The sequence below is a fragment of the Dermacentor albipictus genome, chromosome 1, assembly GCF_038994185.2.
Source record: "Dermacentor albipictus isolate Rhodes 1998 colony chromosome 1, USDA_Dalb.pri_finalv2, whole genome shotgun sequence".
Taxonomy (NCBI): domain Eukaryota; kingdom Metazoa; phylum Arthropoda; class Arachnida; order Ixodida; family Ixodidae; genus Dermacentor; species Dermacentor albipictus.
This window is the reverse complement of record NC_091821.1, coordinates 329,199,519-329,216,181: the sequence shown is the minus strand read 5'-3', so window position 1 is coordinate 329,216,181 and position 16,663 is coordinate 329,199,519. Positions and strand designations below refer to the sequence as shown.

The window sequence follows — 16,663 nt, the reverse complement described above, 5'->3', positions numbered from 1 at the left end:
GAGGCTATTTTTAGAAAAGTACGTTTTTTTTTAACATTTTTCGCCGAGATATGCCGCAAGAGAGTTGGAATAAAGCCTTGCCAGCTTACTTAACGTTTTGCACGGCTTTCTTGAAGCGAGATCGAGAAATGGAAATTGCGGTTTTCGGGCTTCTTTTTCCGTCTATGCGTATGTACACGCGACAACATGACATGATTGCTCTTTTACATGGCATAATACATTTTCTATTGAAATGACGTTTAAGTTAGGTCAGTTAGGATTGAGATATTCAAAGCTTCGTGCAACAACATCGTTATGCCTCTGACTCATTGCATGTGTAGCTTTTCTTTTTATTTTAATATAAGTGAAATGTACAAAAAACTCCCAGGCGTTTCCTTTACCCGTGTAAATACTTGTATAGGCTAAAGTATAGCAAGAAACTTCTATCAGACGATGTATGTTTTTGGATTTCTAAGAAGATTGAAACCATGAGCTTCAGCTCTGCTGGTTCTTTACGCTAAAGACTCAGACGTATGCACGCCATTATTGACATCGCTTACTTCTCCTTCTTTTTTTTCTGATGTCTCGATATTTTTTATTATATGTACATAAGCAGGAACGAAAAGGCATGAGGCAGTGGAAAGACAGAGGAGGAGGAGGAGATTTTAATGAAGAGAAAGGAGGAGAGGTTGGCCTGGAGAGCGTGTCTCTAGCTTGCTACACCTCGCTGGGGAAAGGGGAAGTGGGAAATACAGGGAAAGGTAGGTGGCGAGTGATTATGTTATGGTACAATGAGATACTATATACACGTTGTCCAATATGCGGATGCGCATGTATACGCAATACACGCAAGAGTAATCTTGTCCACGCAGAAAGTATTCTTGTCACAAAAAGTTTTTGCGCGAACACATTTCGCACTAACTGCACGTCTCACAGGTTCTAGAGGCGATCGTCTAAACCAGACTCACTTAGAAAGTTCAAAAGTGATTTTATGGCATGTTGGGGACAGTCAACACTCCATCACGCGCCCAAAAGCTTTTCTTCCGAAAAGGGGCGAAAGTCCAAGCTGTCAACAGTAGACTTGAGTGTTCTTCGTTCGGCCACATATTGAGGGCACACGCAAAGTACGTGAGCTACTGTCTCGGGAATGTGACAGACGCTACAGTCAGGGTCCCGTGCTTGCTCAATCTTGTGAAGGTATCGGTGGGTGTGTGCCACACCAAGCCCTAATCGATGAATGAGTGTTTCCTTGCCTCTCCGCAACCCAAGTGGAAGCCGGAATCGTAAACCAGCGTCAAGTCTATGGAGGCGTTCTTGCCGATGTTCGGGATTGTCCCAATCTCCCATAGAAGTTTTGATGGAATTATGGAGCAAGGCGTTAATGTCATACCGGGAAAAATGAATTTTTATAATGTTTCCGTCAGTGTGCGCCTTTCTTGCTTCCGCGTCAGCCTGTTCATTTCCAGCTATTCCACAATGGTTAGGAATCCACTGCAGCACGGTGGTATGCCTGGAATGAGATGCCTCAGCAAGCAGAGACATAATATCATAAACCAGAGGACTATATGCGGTTCTGTTACTCATATAATTGCTGATGAGTTGCAGTGCTGGTTTTGAGTCACCGAACACTGTCCACTTCTCGAGGCTTTGTTGCAGGAAACACAGAATAAGGCATAAAGAAGTACCGATGATGCATGTTAAGCAACTAGCTTTATAAGTAGTAGAATTATGTCTTCATAACGGGGCATGTAGTTTATCCTGGTTTTACAGCAAGGCTCATAGCGCGACTAGGTGCAGTGGATAATGTTCGTTCGAAAGCTATTTAAGGAAATCGTGAACGCTAGCGCAACAAAACTCCGGGGAGATATGAAGCAGGGCACCGAAAATTGGCGAAATTAAACATGTTGAAATGTGTAAGCTAATCAGTCGTGTTATGAGATATTGCCATGCGCTTTATTGCTTTCTGGGATATTATGCAGGGTGCGGCTTTAGAACTGTCAATTTTATTGTGATAAAACTTGACATATAAAATACGTGTCTTATGAAAATTTAAAAGATTTTAGCGTATCAGAAACACTGGAGGAAATTTTCAAATACTATCAGGGCATTTGGAACGCTTCTTCGACGTTCTAAAGAAGTCGCAATTTGTTGCTGGGAGCAACTGGCTCAACATTCCGACCTTGAACTTTGCATGTATGCTGCTTCTTGGGAGATTTCTTAGTCCACATTCTGCAGGGATGCGCTATAACATACTGAAGGAAAGTGTATCATAAGAAGCCAACAAATAAAGTCACCAAGGACAACACAGAGTAATTGACTTTGCTTAGTAATTGAAATAAAGAAATTATCAATTAATGGAATTGAAAGTGGATAAAAAACAACTTGCCGCAGCTGGGGAACGATCCCACATCTTCGCATTACGCGTGCGATTATTTACCACTTGAGCAACCGCGGCGCCGTCTTATCATCCACTTTCTGAGGTATTTATGTGTTACTACTAGAACTGACCTTGGGAGTGTTAGCCAGCGCCACCATTCATAAACATTGGTGGCGGACGTGGAACATCCTTTCTGCCGCAGGCGTCACGAGTACGTATCTTTTTGGATGAAGGCAACTGGTCAATAAACCCACACGTGCTACCTGAAGGCATCATTGTTCAATTAATTTATAATTTCTTTATTTCAATTAGTAAGTACAAGTAATTTCCCCTTTGTTGTACTGGGTGTCTGTTTGTTGACTTCTCATGATAGGATTAATGAATATCGGGCCCCTTAGTTAACCCCCTTTCTTCTCGTTCACTACATAACGAGGGTCTCGAATTCGGCAACATTGATGCCTTCAGGTAGCACTTGTGGGTTTATTGACCAGTTGCCTTCACCCAAAAAGACCACGTACTCGTGACGCCTGTGGCAGACAGGATGTTCCACGTCCGTCGCCAAGGTTTGTGAGTGGTGGCGCTGGCTGACACACCCAGCGTTAGTTCTAGTAGTAACACATAAATACCCCAGAAAATGGATGGTAAGGCGGCGCCATGGTAGTTCAGTGGTAGAGCATCGCACGCGTAATGCGAAGACGTGGGATCGTTCCCCATCTGCGGCAAGTTGTTTCTTTATCCACTTTCAATTCCATTAATTTATTTCTTTATTTCAATTAGTAAGCGGAAGTAATTTCCCCTGTGTTGTCCTTGGTGTCTTTGTTTGTGGGCTTCTGATGATATGATTAATAAAATTCGGGCCCCTTCGTTAACCCCCTGTCTTCTCGTGAATGAAAGTGTGGCACACATAAACACGCATATGAGAGCACTCTTATATAGATACTGGAACACTTCTACATTTATTATCGACTATTGAATATGTCTTTCTAAGTTCACTCTGGTGTAAAGGTTATAAACAGGGACAAGGCGCCCCAGAATGGCTGGCTTTCTAAGATCAGGAATGTTTATTTACTAGCGGTAATTGTAAGCGTTCACAAGAAGCTGCCGTCATATTTAATGCAAACGTTTCACTCACTCACTCACTCACTCACTCACTCACTCACTCACTCACTCACTCACTCACTCACTCACTCACTCACTCACTCACTCACTCACTCACTCACTCACTCACTCACTCACTCACTCACTCACTCACTCACTCACTCACTCACTCACTCACTCACTCACTCACTCACTCACTCACTCACTCACTCACTCACTCACTCACTCACTCACTCACTCACTCACTCACTCACTCACTCACTCACTCACTCACTCACTCAATTAGTCGGTAGATGGATCGAATGAACGAACGAATGGTCGTTTGCCCGTCCAGCATGCCGACGCCGAAACAGCTGCTGTTTCCTATATCACGTATCCTACCCACAACGGAGTATTGGTTGTAGTGCTAAATCGTCTCATTTCTTCCTCCTCATGAGAGATCGCAAATTTTGCAGGAAGACCAGGAAGCAGGAAGCAGATTAATGAATAACGATATCATTTAGCTAATATTAGATTGCTTTTTTATTAAACAAAACACTCGACCATGAGATCTTCGTTGCCGTAACTCCCTAGTGTCAAATAAAGGCGAGAAGAAGGCCAAATACGTATTTACCTGATTATCGACACCTCATGTTACCTTGAAGACTTACTGTCGTAATAGAAAATTTCAAGTGCTGTTTACAAAATTCCGCCTGTCGAGTACCTACATTACACTATTATCTGCATAGATCTGGTCTGGCACCCTTCCCCTTGTGCTCATATTGTGGTGGGTATGAGAGGATGGAACACATCTTATAATGCTGCCATTTCTCATCATTAACGAAACATATTTTAAGAAGACGATTTAGCACTGTTGGATTTAATCTTGCGATTTTCGACACTTTATCTTCAAGAGCCTCCCGTCTAGGACCCTGTCACAGAAATGTCGGTGCAGCTGCTAAGTTAATTCACAACTGAATAGGGATGATTTGCTTGCTGAATGCCTGACTCTTTATCTTATCTTATTTATTGTTTATGTGTTCAAAATTTCTCATTAGACTTTCCTTTTGGACTCGACAAATTATTTTCCTAACTCAACCCATACGTGTCCAATCCCTCATAGTGGCTACGAGCCACTCAAAGTGGATATCAATCAACCAACTATTTCTGCTGTTGCTTTCCTATCGTCTTTCATGTACATCTCATTATGGCGCTTAGCCACTTGGAGTACAAATAGGCACTAGCGTACAACAGCGTCTCGGCGTGTACAACTGACAATAGCTTTTTGGGCGTCCTCTAGAGTGAGTATACCACAGCGCTAACGGGACCACCGTGTCCTCGCTAACCAAGTCAACCAAGCCATGCCACCTGCTCTGCCGTTGTTCCCCGAACGGTGTTAGTCGTCCCACACGGCCCCAGTTTCGCAATAGACGTGTACTGGGAGACCACGTCGTCGCGCCCCTCGTATCTTTGCGCAAGTGCGGCCGCCCAGCGAAACGCCAGTCTTCCGCAACACTAATCTCCGTGTCCCGCAGTCAACTAAGATACGGTGTCGCCAGGGAAAGCCCAGTCGTTGCGCAGAAGGAGCGGCGAATGCGTTGACGGTAGGTTGCTGTCGGTGTAGGAGGTGCCTTCCCGGCGTAATCGAAAGGAATAGTTAGGAGCTGTCCCAGGGTTTCGTCCATGCCGTGGCGTAAGCACGCAGCCAGAGACTTCGCTGTTGTTCGTTGCAGAGTAGACAGTCAAGATATCGGGCATTGACTTCTGATTACCACTGTCGTTGCCGGCGACATTACGCGCGAGGAACTCGTTTAAAGACGACCCTACTAAGCGCCTAGATTAGCGTCACCTGCAGTTCTCGCAAATGCCCAGACCAGGTAAAGTTTGCACTGATCTTTTTTACCCGGATAAAACTTTATTCTTCTAGGGATATGGGTAGGCTTACTGGAAGTGCAAATGAAATGTTCGGAAGCAAAACGGCTTCATCTATATTTTTCCCTCCCATAGGCATCGTTAATTTATACGGTAATATAATATAGACGATCACGCACTGGCATCAATAAATGGAAACACAGCAAAAAGTTGAAGAATAGTTAAAGTGGCCTAAGATTAAAGAATTAGGTGCGGAATGTACATTCGAAAACGTGACCGAGGTAATCTAAAAAGATTTCGTGGCGATAAACTTATTTTCTTCAAGACCTGCAGCAGGCCAAAATCAAAGCCTAGTGCCAAGGAAGAGGCACTAGCAGATTGCCAGGTTTGAGCGATCACAACGTTGTTCTAGCAGATTTATCAGTTCAGTATGTGAAGGTTGCGAAAACACCTAGTCGAAAGATTTATGCCTACAGCAGGGCCAACTACGAGGCGATTAGCGCTGCTTTCGAGTCGTTCTTTCCAACTTTTGATGCACTCGCAGATAATCTAGATATCGAACAACTATGGAATACCTTCAAATTGAAATTGTTCGAACTACGTGAAGCTTTTGTCCCATCACGAGTTATATCAAGTAGGCGAGCTCGAGACAAACCCTGGTTTAACACAGAGTTACGTGCCCTTGTTCGACGACAACGACGAAACTATCAAAGATATAAGGCGTCTAATTCGCCAGAGCATTTGGCCTTGCTGAAAGCAACAAAAACTGAATTTAGGCAAAAGTCCGACATCGCTAAGGACTTCTATTTCTTTAATCTAGGAGAAAGACTTGTCAGGGATACCAAAGAATTTTGGAGGTATGTGAAGCGTAATGGCAAAGACAACAGATCAATACCTGCTTTGAAAAATGAGGAAACTATTATTCATGATAATGAGTCTAAAGTTGAAATTTTTAGCCGTTATTTTTCATCTGTCTTTTTGCCGTCTAGCTCACGTACTGTCTGTTTTGAATTACCTGCTGAAATAGACCCCATGCCAGAAGTTACCTTTTGCGTCGATGGTATCCGTAAATTATTAAAAGATGTGAACCAGGCTAAGGCATGCGGCCCTGATGACATTCCTGCCGCTATCATACGGAACTGTGCGGACGCGTTATGCTTTTATTTCGTCCGGATGTTTCAGAAGTCCCTCAATGAAACTGATATGCCAGATGATTGGAAGTTAGCGCGAGTCGTGCCCATACATAAGAGTGGGGTGCGTAACTCCGTTCAGAACTACAGGCCCGTTTCCTTAACTAGTATAACCTGCAAAATTATGGAGCATGTAATATACAGTTGTGTTATGGCCCACTTAACTAAGCATAATCTCCTAAGTCCCTGCCAACATGGTTTCAGGCGTGGTTTATCGTGCAATACACAGTTGGTAGAGTTTATTCATGATTTAGCCTCGGCAGTTGATAAGCAACACGTTGTGGACTGCGTATTTTTGGATTTCAGTAAAGCGTTTGATGTAGTCGCACACAGTCTCCTACTCTCAAAATTAAAAGCTTATAACTTGGATGGTAAAATAATAGCGTGGATTGCCGAATATTTGTCATTGCGGAAACAGGCTGTGGTTCTGAACGGTATATCTTCGCAATATGCATCAGTTACGTCGGGAGTTCCCCAAGGCTCCGTGTTGGGGCCACTATTGTTTTTGTTGTATATTAATGATATTTCAGCTGGTATACAGTCTTCATTCAGGATGTTTGCCGATGATTGTGTTGTTTATAGAGTCATAGATACCATTTCTGATTCACAAATCCTGCAAGTTGACCTAAACACTATCGCAGACTGGTGTGTGCGTTGGGATATGTCGTTAAATATAAATAAGACTGTTCACGTCACCTTTACAAGAAAACGAGCTAATCATCCCTATAGGTATAGAATTCATGATTCAACTCTAAAAGTAAGCAAGGAATTTAAATATCTAGGTGTGTTTTTTACTTCTGATTTACGATGGAACAAGCATGTTAACTATATTGGAAATAAGGCAGCATCAGTTTTGGGATTCTTGCGGCGCAATTTTAGTCATCTACCGAGTAACTTGAAGACGCAGTTGTACTTTAGTCATGTACGTTCAATACTTGAATATGGATGTGTTTGTTGGGACCCACACACATCTGAGCTTATAAACAAATTAGAAAAAATCCAGAATAGGGCAGTTAGATTTGTTCTTGGTAATTATAGCCGGCAGCTTAGCATGACAGAAAGCAAACTTAAACTTAAATGGCAAGAGCTGAAGGATCGTAGAAGGCATATTAGATTAAAATTTTTCCACGATATTTATTATTCTAAAACAGGCATAATCCGCGATAAATATATCCAGGCACCACACTATATATCTAGGCGACTTGACCACTGTTTGAAGGTCAGGGAATTTTCTTGTAGGGGTGACGTTTTCCGTTATTCTTTTTTTGTTAGAACTGTTCGAGATTGGAACAGTTTGCCATCGACCATTGTATATATTACAGAAAATGATGCTTTTTACCACGCATTGAACTAATTTGTTGATGTATTGATTCAAGTTTGTAACCTCCCTGCTGTAATGCCCTACGGGGCGATGCAGGTAACTAATAAATAAATAAATAAAGAGAATGTTGTTACCTAGTAGTATGACTACGTTGAGCAGAGCCTTTCTTTGCCATGGCAAAAAGCGAGTAATTCGGCAAATTATGCGTAATATCGACATCCTCTTAGCCATGCATGTATGAGGTAGACCACGTACAATGTAATTTACACTGCAGAACGTGCATGGTGTAATGCTCATTGAGACAGCAAAATGTCTTATATTCACGTTTCAGGTATGATACAGCTGTGTCATCAAATGGAGGTGCTGACATGTTCAGAAACAGGCAGGGTATTGTTACACACTGCAAACATCATTCATTTTTATAATCGCGTCCTGAAAAGAAATTGAGGCATCTTACAATCATGTGGAACGTGATAATGGCAGCCTAATATATCGCAAGATATATGTAGGTCACAACCGTGAAACAATATTTTTTTATTGCATCGCAAAATCCTCTCATAACCAAACCAAGAAGAAAAGGTCAATTGAAACAGCCTCCCACAATCATTATATTGAAGGGTTTTTGTCAAGAGCAACTTTTTAACACTTTGGTATAGACAGGGGCTAATAGATTCTGCATTGGCACTCTGCACAGACAGTGACCATCATGCTTTTCTAATCTTTCACTAATAACTCTAACTTTGTCTTTAAATGTCAGGCGCTTCCATCATTTCGCGCATCAAATCCTGCATTGGTCTGACGTTGCCTAAGGATTCAACAATCTTAAACTATCAGTTATCTCTAGCCTTCCTTAAAACCGTTTATCAATGAAAAGGACAAAAACATAGAATTGCTTCAATAGGCGGGTTTTTCTATTTTTATATTTTCTTTAACCACAGACAGGCCGGCTGCTCAAGGTCGCATCAAGTGATCATTCTGAAGCAACATCATCACTATATATCGATCGATCGATCGATCAATCAATCAATCAATCAATCAATCAATCAATCAATCAATCAATCAATCAATCAATCAATCAATCAATCAATCAATGTGCTTTATTTAAACAATTCGAGGAATGCATACAAAGATAGTTGGACCAACAGCCTATGTGGCTAGTAGCTGGTCAAATACACAAAAATACATATACCATTCAACCAAGTACTTATCTGCTCAATGAGTAAGAACATTATTTACATGAGCAAGTATTATTTTGTCTAGGAAGAGTTATTACGTTTGGTCATATGTTGTTGGACAACGTGTTGCCCTTTGTAAGCCCTCTTCTTTCCGGTGACGTCACGATAACGTTCATCGCTGGTCTACTTGCTATTGACTCGTTCACTTTTCTGCAGCTTCATGCGATGATATCAATTAAATAAAAAAGTGCTCCCGCCGTATTACCCCTTTTCTTTACGTCGTTGAACATGCTGTAACGCTTTTGTCGGACATTTTAGCGATTCACCTGTTGCCCTTCATTCAATGTGAATAAATACGGCACTTATTGGCACAAAGATGAGAACTACTGACGTTACTAGCAGTACTAAATTCCACAGCAAAACGAGAATAAATGTTTCATAAATTATTGCAAGTTTTCTAAGAAGTAGTGCATCACTATTACAAATAGTGCGCTAACAAAGGCAAGGTTAGTAGCTACACTTTCTTTGTGTGTGTCTTTTTTTCGTAGGCAATAAAGACTATACTCGGGCAGGAAGAGTCGTTTCGCTCTTTTTAGAAGGAATAAAGCAGAAAAATAACTGGGTACCCGTAAGCTTAAGACTTTCTTTGGCCGGCATTGATGAGTAGTAAAGAGTGGATTTATTGTCAGAGAGGCATTTCCGCAAGTATACTGACAGGAAGCCACTGCTTTTCTTCTTATGCTGCAGAGATTCCAGCCAGCTCGTCGTCCACGTCCCACTCGCCCGAGGCGTTTCGAGCGAAATCGGAAAAATTGCGCAACGGCCAAATGCGAAACTCCCTGACAAGGCCCAGCGATCGGGGTGAGTGTCTCCGAGCACTCAACAATAGCGCATTCATGCAGGTCGCTAACTTCTCTCATCTTTCGATGAGTCGGGAAGCAACGACGCGCATGCCGATTTCGAAAGGCAGTGCGAATAAAAACATCGCAGTTCACATCTCGACTTGGTTAGTAGCACTCGCTGAAAGCAGCTCGAGTTATATTATTTCATTTATGTTTCTCTTTCTGTAAATTTAACACCGTTGCCAGCGTCTTCGGGACCCCTGACACAGAAATCAATCAATCAATCAATCAATCAATCAATCAATCAATCAATCAATCAATCAATCAATCCATCAATCAATCAATCAATCAATCAATCAATTTCCTTTGCTTTATGAGTCAAAATACCGATAAATTTGCTAAAGGGTTTTAGAGCACCAGGCTGTATGGGGACCAGGCGACAGGAAGTTCTATAAACGATGAATGTTATGTTAAAAAAAGGTTATGTAGCCTTTTTTTTTACCCCACTCCCCTCTGTAATACTTTGTGGTCTTGAGGGTATAATAAATGAAATGAAATGAAATGTGAAGTAGGACAGTAGTCACTTAGAAAATGCAGAGTGTTGGAGATTAAAAAAAAAAACAGTTATGTGTATATTATTCTTACTATGCAAAACAGCAAACAAGTGATAAGAATTCGATGTATATTCAGACAAACTTGGGGCGTAGGCTGCACCCCTCCAAAATAAGAAAACAACGTACGGTGAAATGGAAGCAAACGTTCTCTACGTTAACAAATATGTAAATGGTGTAAGATTTGTACTGGAGAAGAACGAGCAGCATGCACTGCTCTGTGAAAGACGACGACAACGAGTTGTTCGAAGCCTTGGGCCTGTGTTGCCTAAGCTGTAGGACCTTTTGCTGCGGTGCTGTACTCTTTGAATGCTTCATCAATTAAGCTATAAGGCCTCTTGAATTTGGTGGAGGTTCTGGGCCCCTTAAGAACCTGGAACTTCACGGCCGGACGCTCCATACCTGTTTCTGCCGTGTCTGAGGACGCCGCGCAGCCCGATCCTCCCCAGGCATTGCGTATCGTCTGTTTCGGTGCTCTACACCAACGAGATCCTTAAATCTTCAGTAGCAGAGACCACCATGACGTGGAGGATAGGCTCTCGTCATACGACCGCGCGAGTGCGCATAACAAATGGGATGACACAGCTAAACTGACTATAATGTCACGTCATGTTCCATCTTTCTGGAGCCGCTAATCTCTGGTTCCGGAATCTCTGGAACCCGAACAGCATTTACAAATTATTTCAAAGAAGTCTTCGGTCGCACTGCTGTGCGCAAGCCTCGCGCAGAACAATGACTGCGTAGTCGTGCTCGGCAAAAGGGTGCAAACTTCACCAGCTACATTGAAGACGTAGCTGAGCTTTGCCGGCGCATTAATCCTGCTAAGCCCGACGCTGAAAAGATAAAGAATGTCCTGAAGGGCATAGAGGATGACGGCCTTCCAAATCCTCTTGGCGAAAAATTCTCAAACGGTTGACGAGGTCATTACCCTGTGCCCGAGCTACGATGAGCTCCGCAAACAACGCCCTACTACGCGCTGAGCTGCCGCGCCGGGCGACATGGTTTCAGCCCTAACCGACAGTTACAGTGCTGCTCCCGCCCACTCCCCATTCCTCAACCTAATCAAACAATTTGTTCGCGAGGAAGTCGCGCTTCAACTGTTACTGCTGCCTGCTACCGAGTCGTCCGAGTCCTCTTTGTCCCCGGAACTCCAACGGGTCATGCATGAACAAGTCAGTGACATACTACCTCTCAATAATCAGCCACCATCAGCGCCGGTTCCACTCGCGTACGTTGCCATCGTCGCTAGGACAAAACCTCTGTCTGAAGTTGCGCACTGCACGCCCACAAGCGGTTTCTGCGGCTCGCCTTCTGCAGCTGCGAACTGCTTGCCCATAAGCGACGTCTGCACGCCTCCGCAGCCCCTACGCCCGGCTCAGCATTGTGCACTCCAACCTAGGTTGACAATCCGTGGCGTACCCAAGACAACCGGCCGATCTGCTTCGTGTGTGGCTTTGCTGGCCACGTGGCACGGTGCTGCCGCTGGCAGGGGTGGTATCCTCCCGATACTGCGAGATTACAAGGGAATGCTCCTGACTTCCAGTCCCGCTATGGGCTACCAGTTCCGCACTTCACTCCCTCGTCTCCTATTCCCCAAATCTTCAACACTCGTCGGTCTCCATCTCCCCGTCGACGTTGCTTGTCCCACATCGTCCTCCACCCTCCAGCTGAAGAGGAAAACTAAAAGGCGCAGTTCCGGAGGCAACAACTCCGATCTCCTCGAACTGCTCAAACCCTAGTTTATTCCCTGCGAATGTACCTCTACCTTCTGCTCGAATGTTCGTCGCCACCGACGCTGACATATACTTCCTTTCTCTTCCGCCATTGTGTCCGTTTCCTGTGCTGCTTTTTTTACGATTCCACAGTTCTCTTCGCACCATTTCAACTTGCTGCATGCTGTCATCCCCCCTTGCCTTCCTTTTGCCCTCCTTCCCTATCACCAGGGCACCAGCGCACCTTACGTTTCGAATCCGTTTTCGTGTTCATCAAGCTTACATCATGGCGAGTGCTTCCGTTTTGTTGACGAATTCGACACAAGCTCTGTCTTGGATGCGCCTGACGACTCGACTCCTCTTCAGGTTGACGCCATGGCTCTTCTTTGTCTCTGCATCTGCGTCATGGTGTGATTAAACCTTTGCTCCGTCTATTGATCCCAACCTCCCTCCGAGTCAGCGCACGCAGATGGTCGTCCTCTTTAACCAATTTCGAGCCAATTCATCACATCGACACTGGCAGCCATGCGCCTCTACGGCAACGTACATACCGTGTGTCTGCGACGGAGCGCCGTGTCCTCGATGAGCACGTAGGAAACATGCTCCAACGCGGTGTAATACAGCCATCACACAATCTTTGGGCTTCTCCGCTAGGGCTGGTCAAAAGAAAGATAACCCGGAAAGATGTATATCCTCTTCTCCGTATAAACGACGCACTGAACTGCCTCCAAGGCCTTGAATTCTTTTCGTCCTTGGATTTACGATCCGGTTATTGGCAAGTCCTGGTGCCTGAGGCACATCGCCCGAAAATGGCATTCGTTGCGCCTGACGGCTTATAAGAATTTACCGTGATGCCCTGTGGCCTCTGTAATGCACCTGGAACGTTTGAAAGAATGATGGATAACGTCCTCCGGGGCCTCAAATGGCAGACATGCCTTTGTTATCTCGACTACATTGTCATCTTCTCCCCGGACATTTATTCTCACCTGCCGCGACTCAAATGCGTGCTCAATTGCTTCACCGATGCGGGACTCCAGCTCAACTTGACGAAGTGCCGCTTCGCCACCCGGCGGCTAGTCATCTTTGGCCACGTTGTTTCGAAAGATGGTGTGCTGCCAGATTCAACCAAACTCCAAGCCCTCGCCGAAAAAAAGCTTCGCAGCTTCGTCGGACTATGCTTCTACTTTCGTCGTTTCATCCGCAACTTCGCATCCACAATAGCGCCGTTGACGCAGCTTCTCGTAGGTAACCACGACCTCTTGGCATGGGCGCCAGTTTGTGATGCCGCATTCACGACGCTGCGTCGTCTTCCAACCCATCCTCCGACATTTTGACTCAAGCGCACCGACAGAAATACACACGGATGCCAGTGGCGGCGGCATTGGCGCTTTCTTGCAAAACGAAAGACTGGCTTCGATTAATACGTCGTTGCCTTCGCTAGCCGCGCAATCACGAAAGCGGAAGCAAACTATTCCGTTACAAAAAAAGAATGCCTGGCTATCATTTGGGCCATAACTATATTTTGACCTTACCTCTACGGCCCCCTGTTCGACGTCATAACTGACCACCATGCACTATGCTGGTTGTCGTCATTGAAAGATCCTTTAGGTCGCCTCGCTCGATGGGCGCTCCGCCTCGAAGAGTACGATATTCGAGTGCTTTACCACTCTGGCCGAAAACATCCGGTCGCGGATGCCTTGTCTCGCTCCTCAGTGTCAGGCCTGCCCAATTATCAAAAAGTACGAATATTCAGCTCCTCCCTCACCGCCACATACATGCTTACATGCTTTCGGAGCAGCAGGAGGATCAATGAATTGTTGCTATGATGGCTTTTCTGTCACACCCACCAGCGCCTTCTACTGGCTGTGCATTGCGTCGCCAAGCACACCACTTATCTATTCGTGACGGGCTCCTATACCGCCGCAACTACCTCTTGGATGGGCGCATATGGTTACTCGTGGTTCCGTGGCACCTACGTTTGGACATATGTGCAACCTTTCACGATGACCCGCAATGCGCACATGCGGTAGTACTAAATACACACGCGCGCCTGCGACTCCGTTATTACTGGCGTGGGATGTGCCAATTCGTCCGCCAATATGTCCACTGCTGCCTCGCTTGCCAATGCCGCAAGGATACCCCTCGTCCCTCAGCTGCTCCACTGCAACCACTTCCTTGTTCAGGACGTGCCTTTGACCCCGTCAGGGTTGATCTTTATGAGCCCCTTCCGAGTACTTCAGATGACAACCGCTGGGTGATTGTGACGATAGACCATCTTACGCCCTACGTAGAAACTTCGGCCCTGCCTAACGCATCTGCGCGTGATGTTGCCCGGTTCCTTCTGCATAGCATCATACTTCGCCATGGAGCCCCGGAGAATTCCTGAGATACAGAGGCGTGTCTATCTCACTGACGTTATAGCAGCCTTACTCAAGGAATGCCACGTAATTCACCGTACCACTACTGCATACCACCCGCAAACTAACGGATGACTGAGCGCTTTAACCACACTATCGGCGAAATATTAGCCATGCACGTCGCATCTGACCAGACCAATTGGGACCGCATTCTGCCCTTCGTGACGTACTGTTATAATACCGCCACGCAGACCACAAGCGATTTTCCCCGTTCTTTCTTCTTTACGGACGCGAGCCTTTGTGCACAACGGATACCATCCTTCCGTTGTAGACTATACCTACCTTTTCCCGAATTGGTTCGCTCTGATGTCATAAACTTATGCAACGACTAGTTGTATATATTTAACTAGTATAAAGTATAAGAAATCATGCAAGATGGCTAGATAACATAGACTTGTAAACAGTCACAGCCTTTTTCGGCATACAGGGAACCAAATAATGTGAAATACTGCAATGTCGCATAAATATTCAACTTCTCCTGCAGTTTCAGGATGAACGAAATTTAAGAAGTCATTATCATCATCAGCAGCACTGGCAGCAGCAGCCTATTTTATGTGCACTGCAAGACGAAGGCCTCTCCCTGCGATCTCCGGCTACTCCATTCCTGCGCCAACCGATTCCAACTAGCACCCGCAAATTTCCTGATTTCATCACCCCACCTAAATCTTCTGCCATCCTCGACTGCGGTTCTCTTCTATTGGCACCCTTTCTGTAACGCTAATGGTCCACCGGTTATCTAACCTACGCATTACATGACCTGCCCAGCTCCATTTCTTTCTCTTAATGTCAGTTGGAATATCGGCTATCTGTGTTTGCTCCCTAATCCACACCGCTCTCTTACTGTCTCTTAACATAACGCCTAACATTCTTACTTCCAGTATTATATAAAATATTTACTAAATTAATCTCGAACAGAATAAGGGCCATACGGGACTTAAGTCAACCAAGGGAACAGGCAGGTTTCATTTAGGGATACTCTACAATGGTTGGCATCCATGTCATGAATCAGGTAACTGAGAAATCTGCAGAGTGCAATCACCCTCTCTATAAGGCTTTCATAGATTACGAAAAGGCATTTGATTCAGTACACAAACCAGCAGTCATAGAGGCATTACGTAATCAAGGAGTACAGGATGCTTACGCAAATATCTTGCAAAGTATCTACAGAGATTCCACAGCTACCCTAATTCTTCACAAGAAAAGTAGGAAGATACCTATAAATGAAGGAGTCAGATATGCAGACACAATATGCGTGCTTGGAAGAAGTACTGAAGCTATTAAACATGGAAGGCTTAAGAGTAAGGATCAACAGCGAATATCTCAGCATCCTTCGATTTTCAGATGGCATTATTCTGTTCACCAGTACTGGGGACGAGTTACAACAAATGATTGAGAACCTTAACAGAGAGTATAAGAGTGGGGTTGAAGATTAATATGCAGAAGACAAAGATAATGATGAATAGCCGGGCAAGGGAACAATAGTTCACGATCGCCAGTCAGCGTTTAGAGTCTATGAAGGAGTACGTTTACCTTGGTCAATTACTCACAGGCAACCCTGATCATGAGAAGAAAATTTACAGAAGTATAAAAATGGGTTGAAACGCATACGGCAGATACTGTCAGCTACCGACTGGAACCTTACCATTATCATTGAAAAGCAATGTATACGATCAGTGCATTTTACCGCTGCTGACATATGGGGCAGAAACATTGAGACTGACAAAGAAGCTTGAGAACAAGTTAAGAACCGCGCAAGGAGCGGTGGAAGGAAGAATGTTACCAAGTAATGTTCGGCTTTAAGTTGTGTATATACCCTTCGAAAAATAAGTCATACTTTTCTGCAGTACAAGTTCTGAGACTCTCCAGTTTGTAACATCTTATTATATGTATCGTGACATGATATTATATTTAAGACATATGTCATGAAAAATTTTTATGGGAATTTATAGTTATTGCTTACGTTTATATCCTTATGAAGTGCTAATTATTGGGAGCTCTTATGCGTTTGCCCTATAAACAGAACCAACAGATGCTTAGTCATATGCTACCAACGGTAGAAGCCATTGCTTCCTAACTTTAGATGTAGTATT

At 44.4% G+C, this 16,663-nt stretch overlaps 1 protein-coding gene across 8 annotated transcripts in view; it reads left to right on the top strand.

The window, feature by feature from the left end:
• Positions 1-16,663, top strand: part of LOC135909324 (lachesin-like) — a 441,203-nt gene that overhangs the window by 418,493 nt on the left and 6,047 nt on the right. For all 8 annotated transcript variants that reach the window (XM_065441270.1, XM_065441264.1, XM_065441296.1 and 5 more), the window contains one exon: positions 9,739-9,852. In XM_065441270.1, coding sequence (XP_065297342.1) covers positions 9,739-9,852 — 114 coding nt within the window. The remainder of the gene's footprint in view (positions 1-9,738; positions 9,853-16,663) is intronic.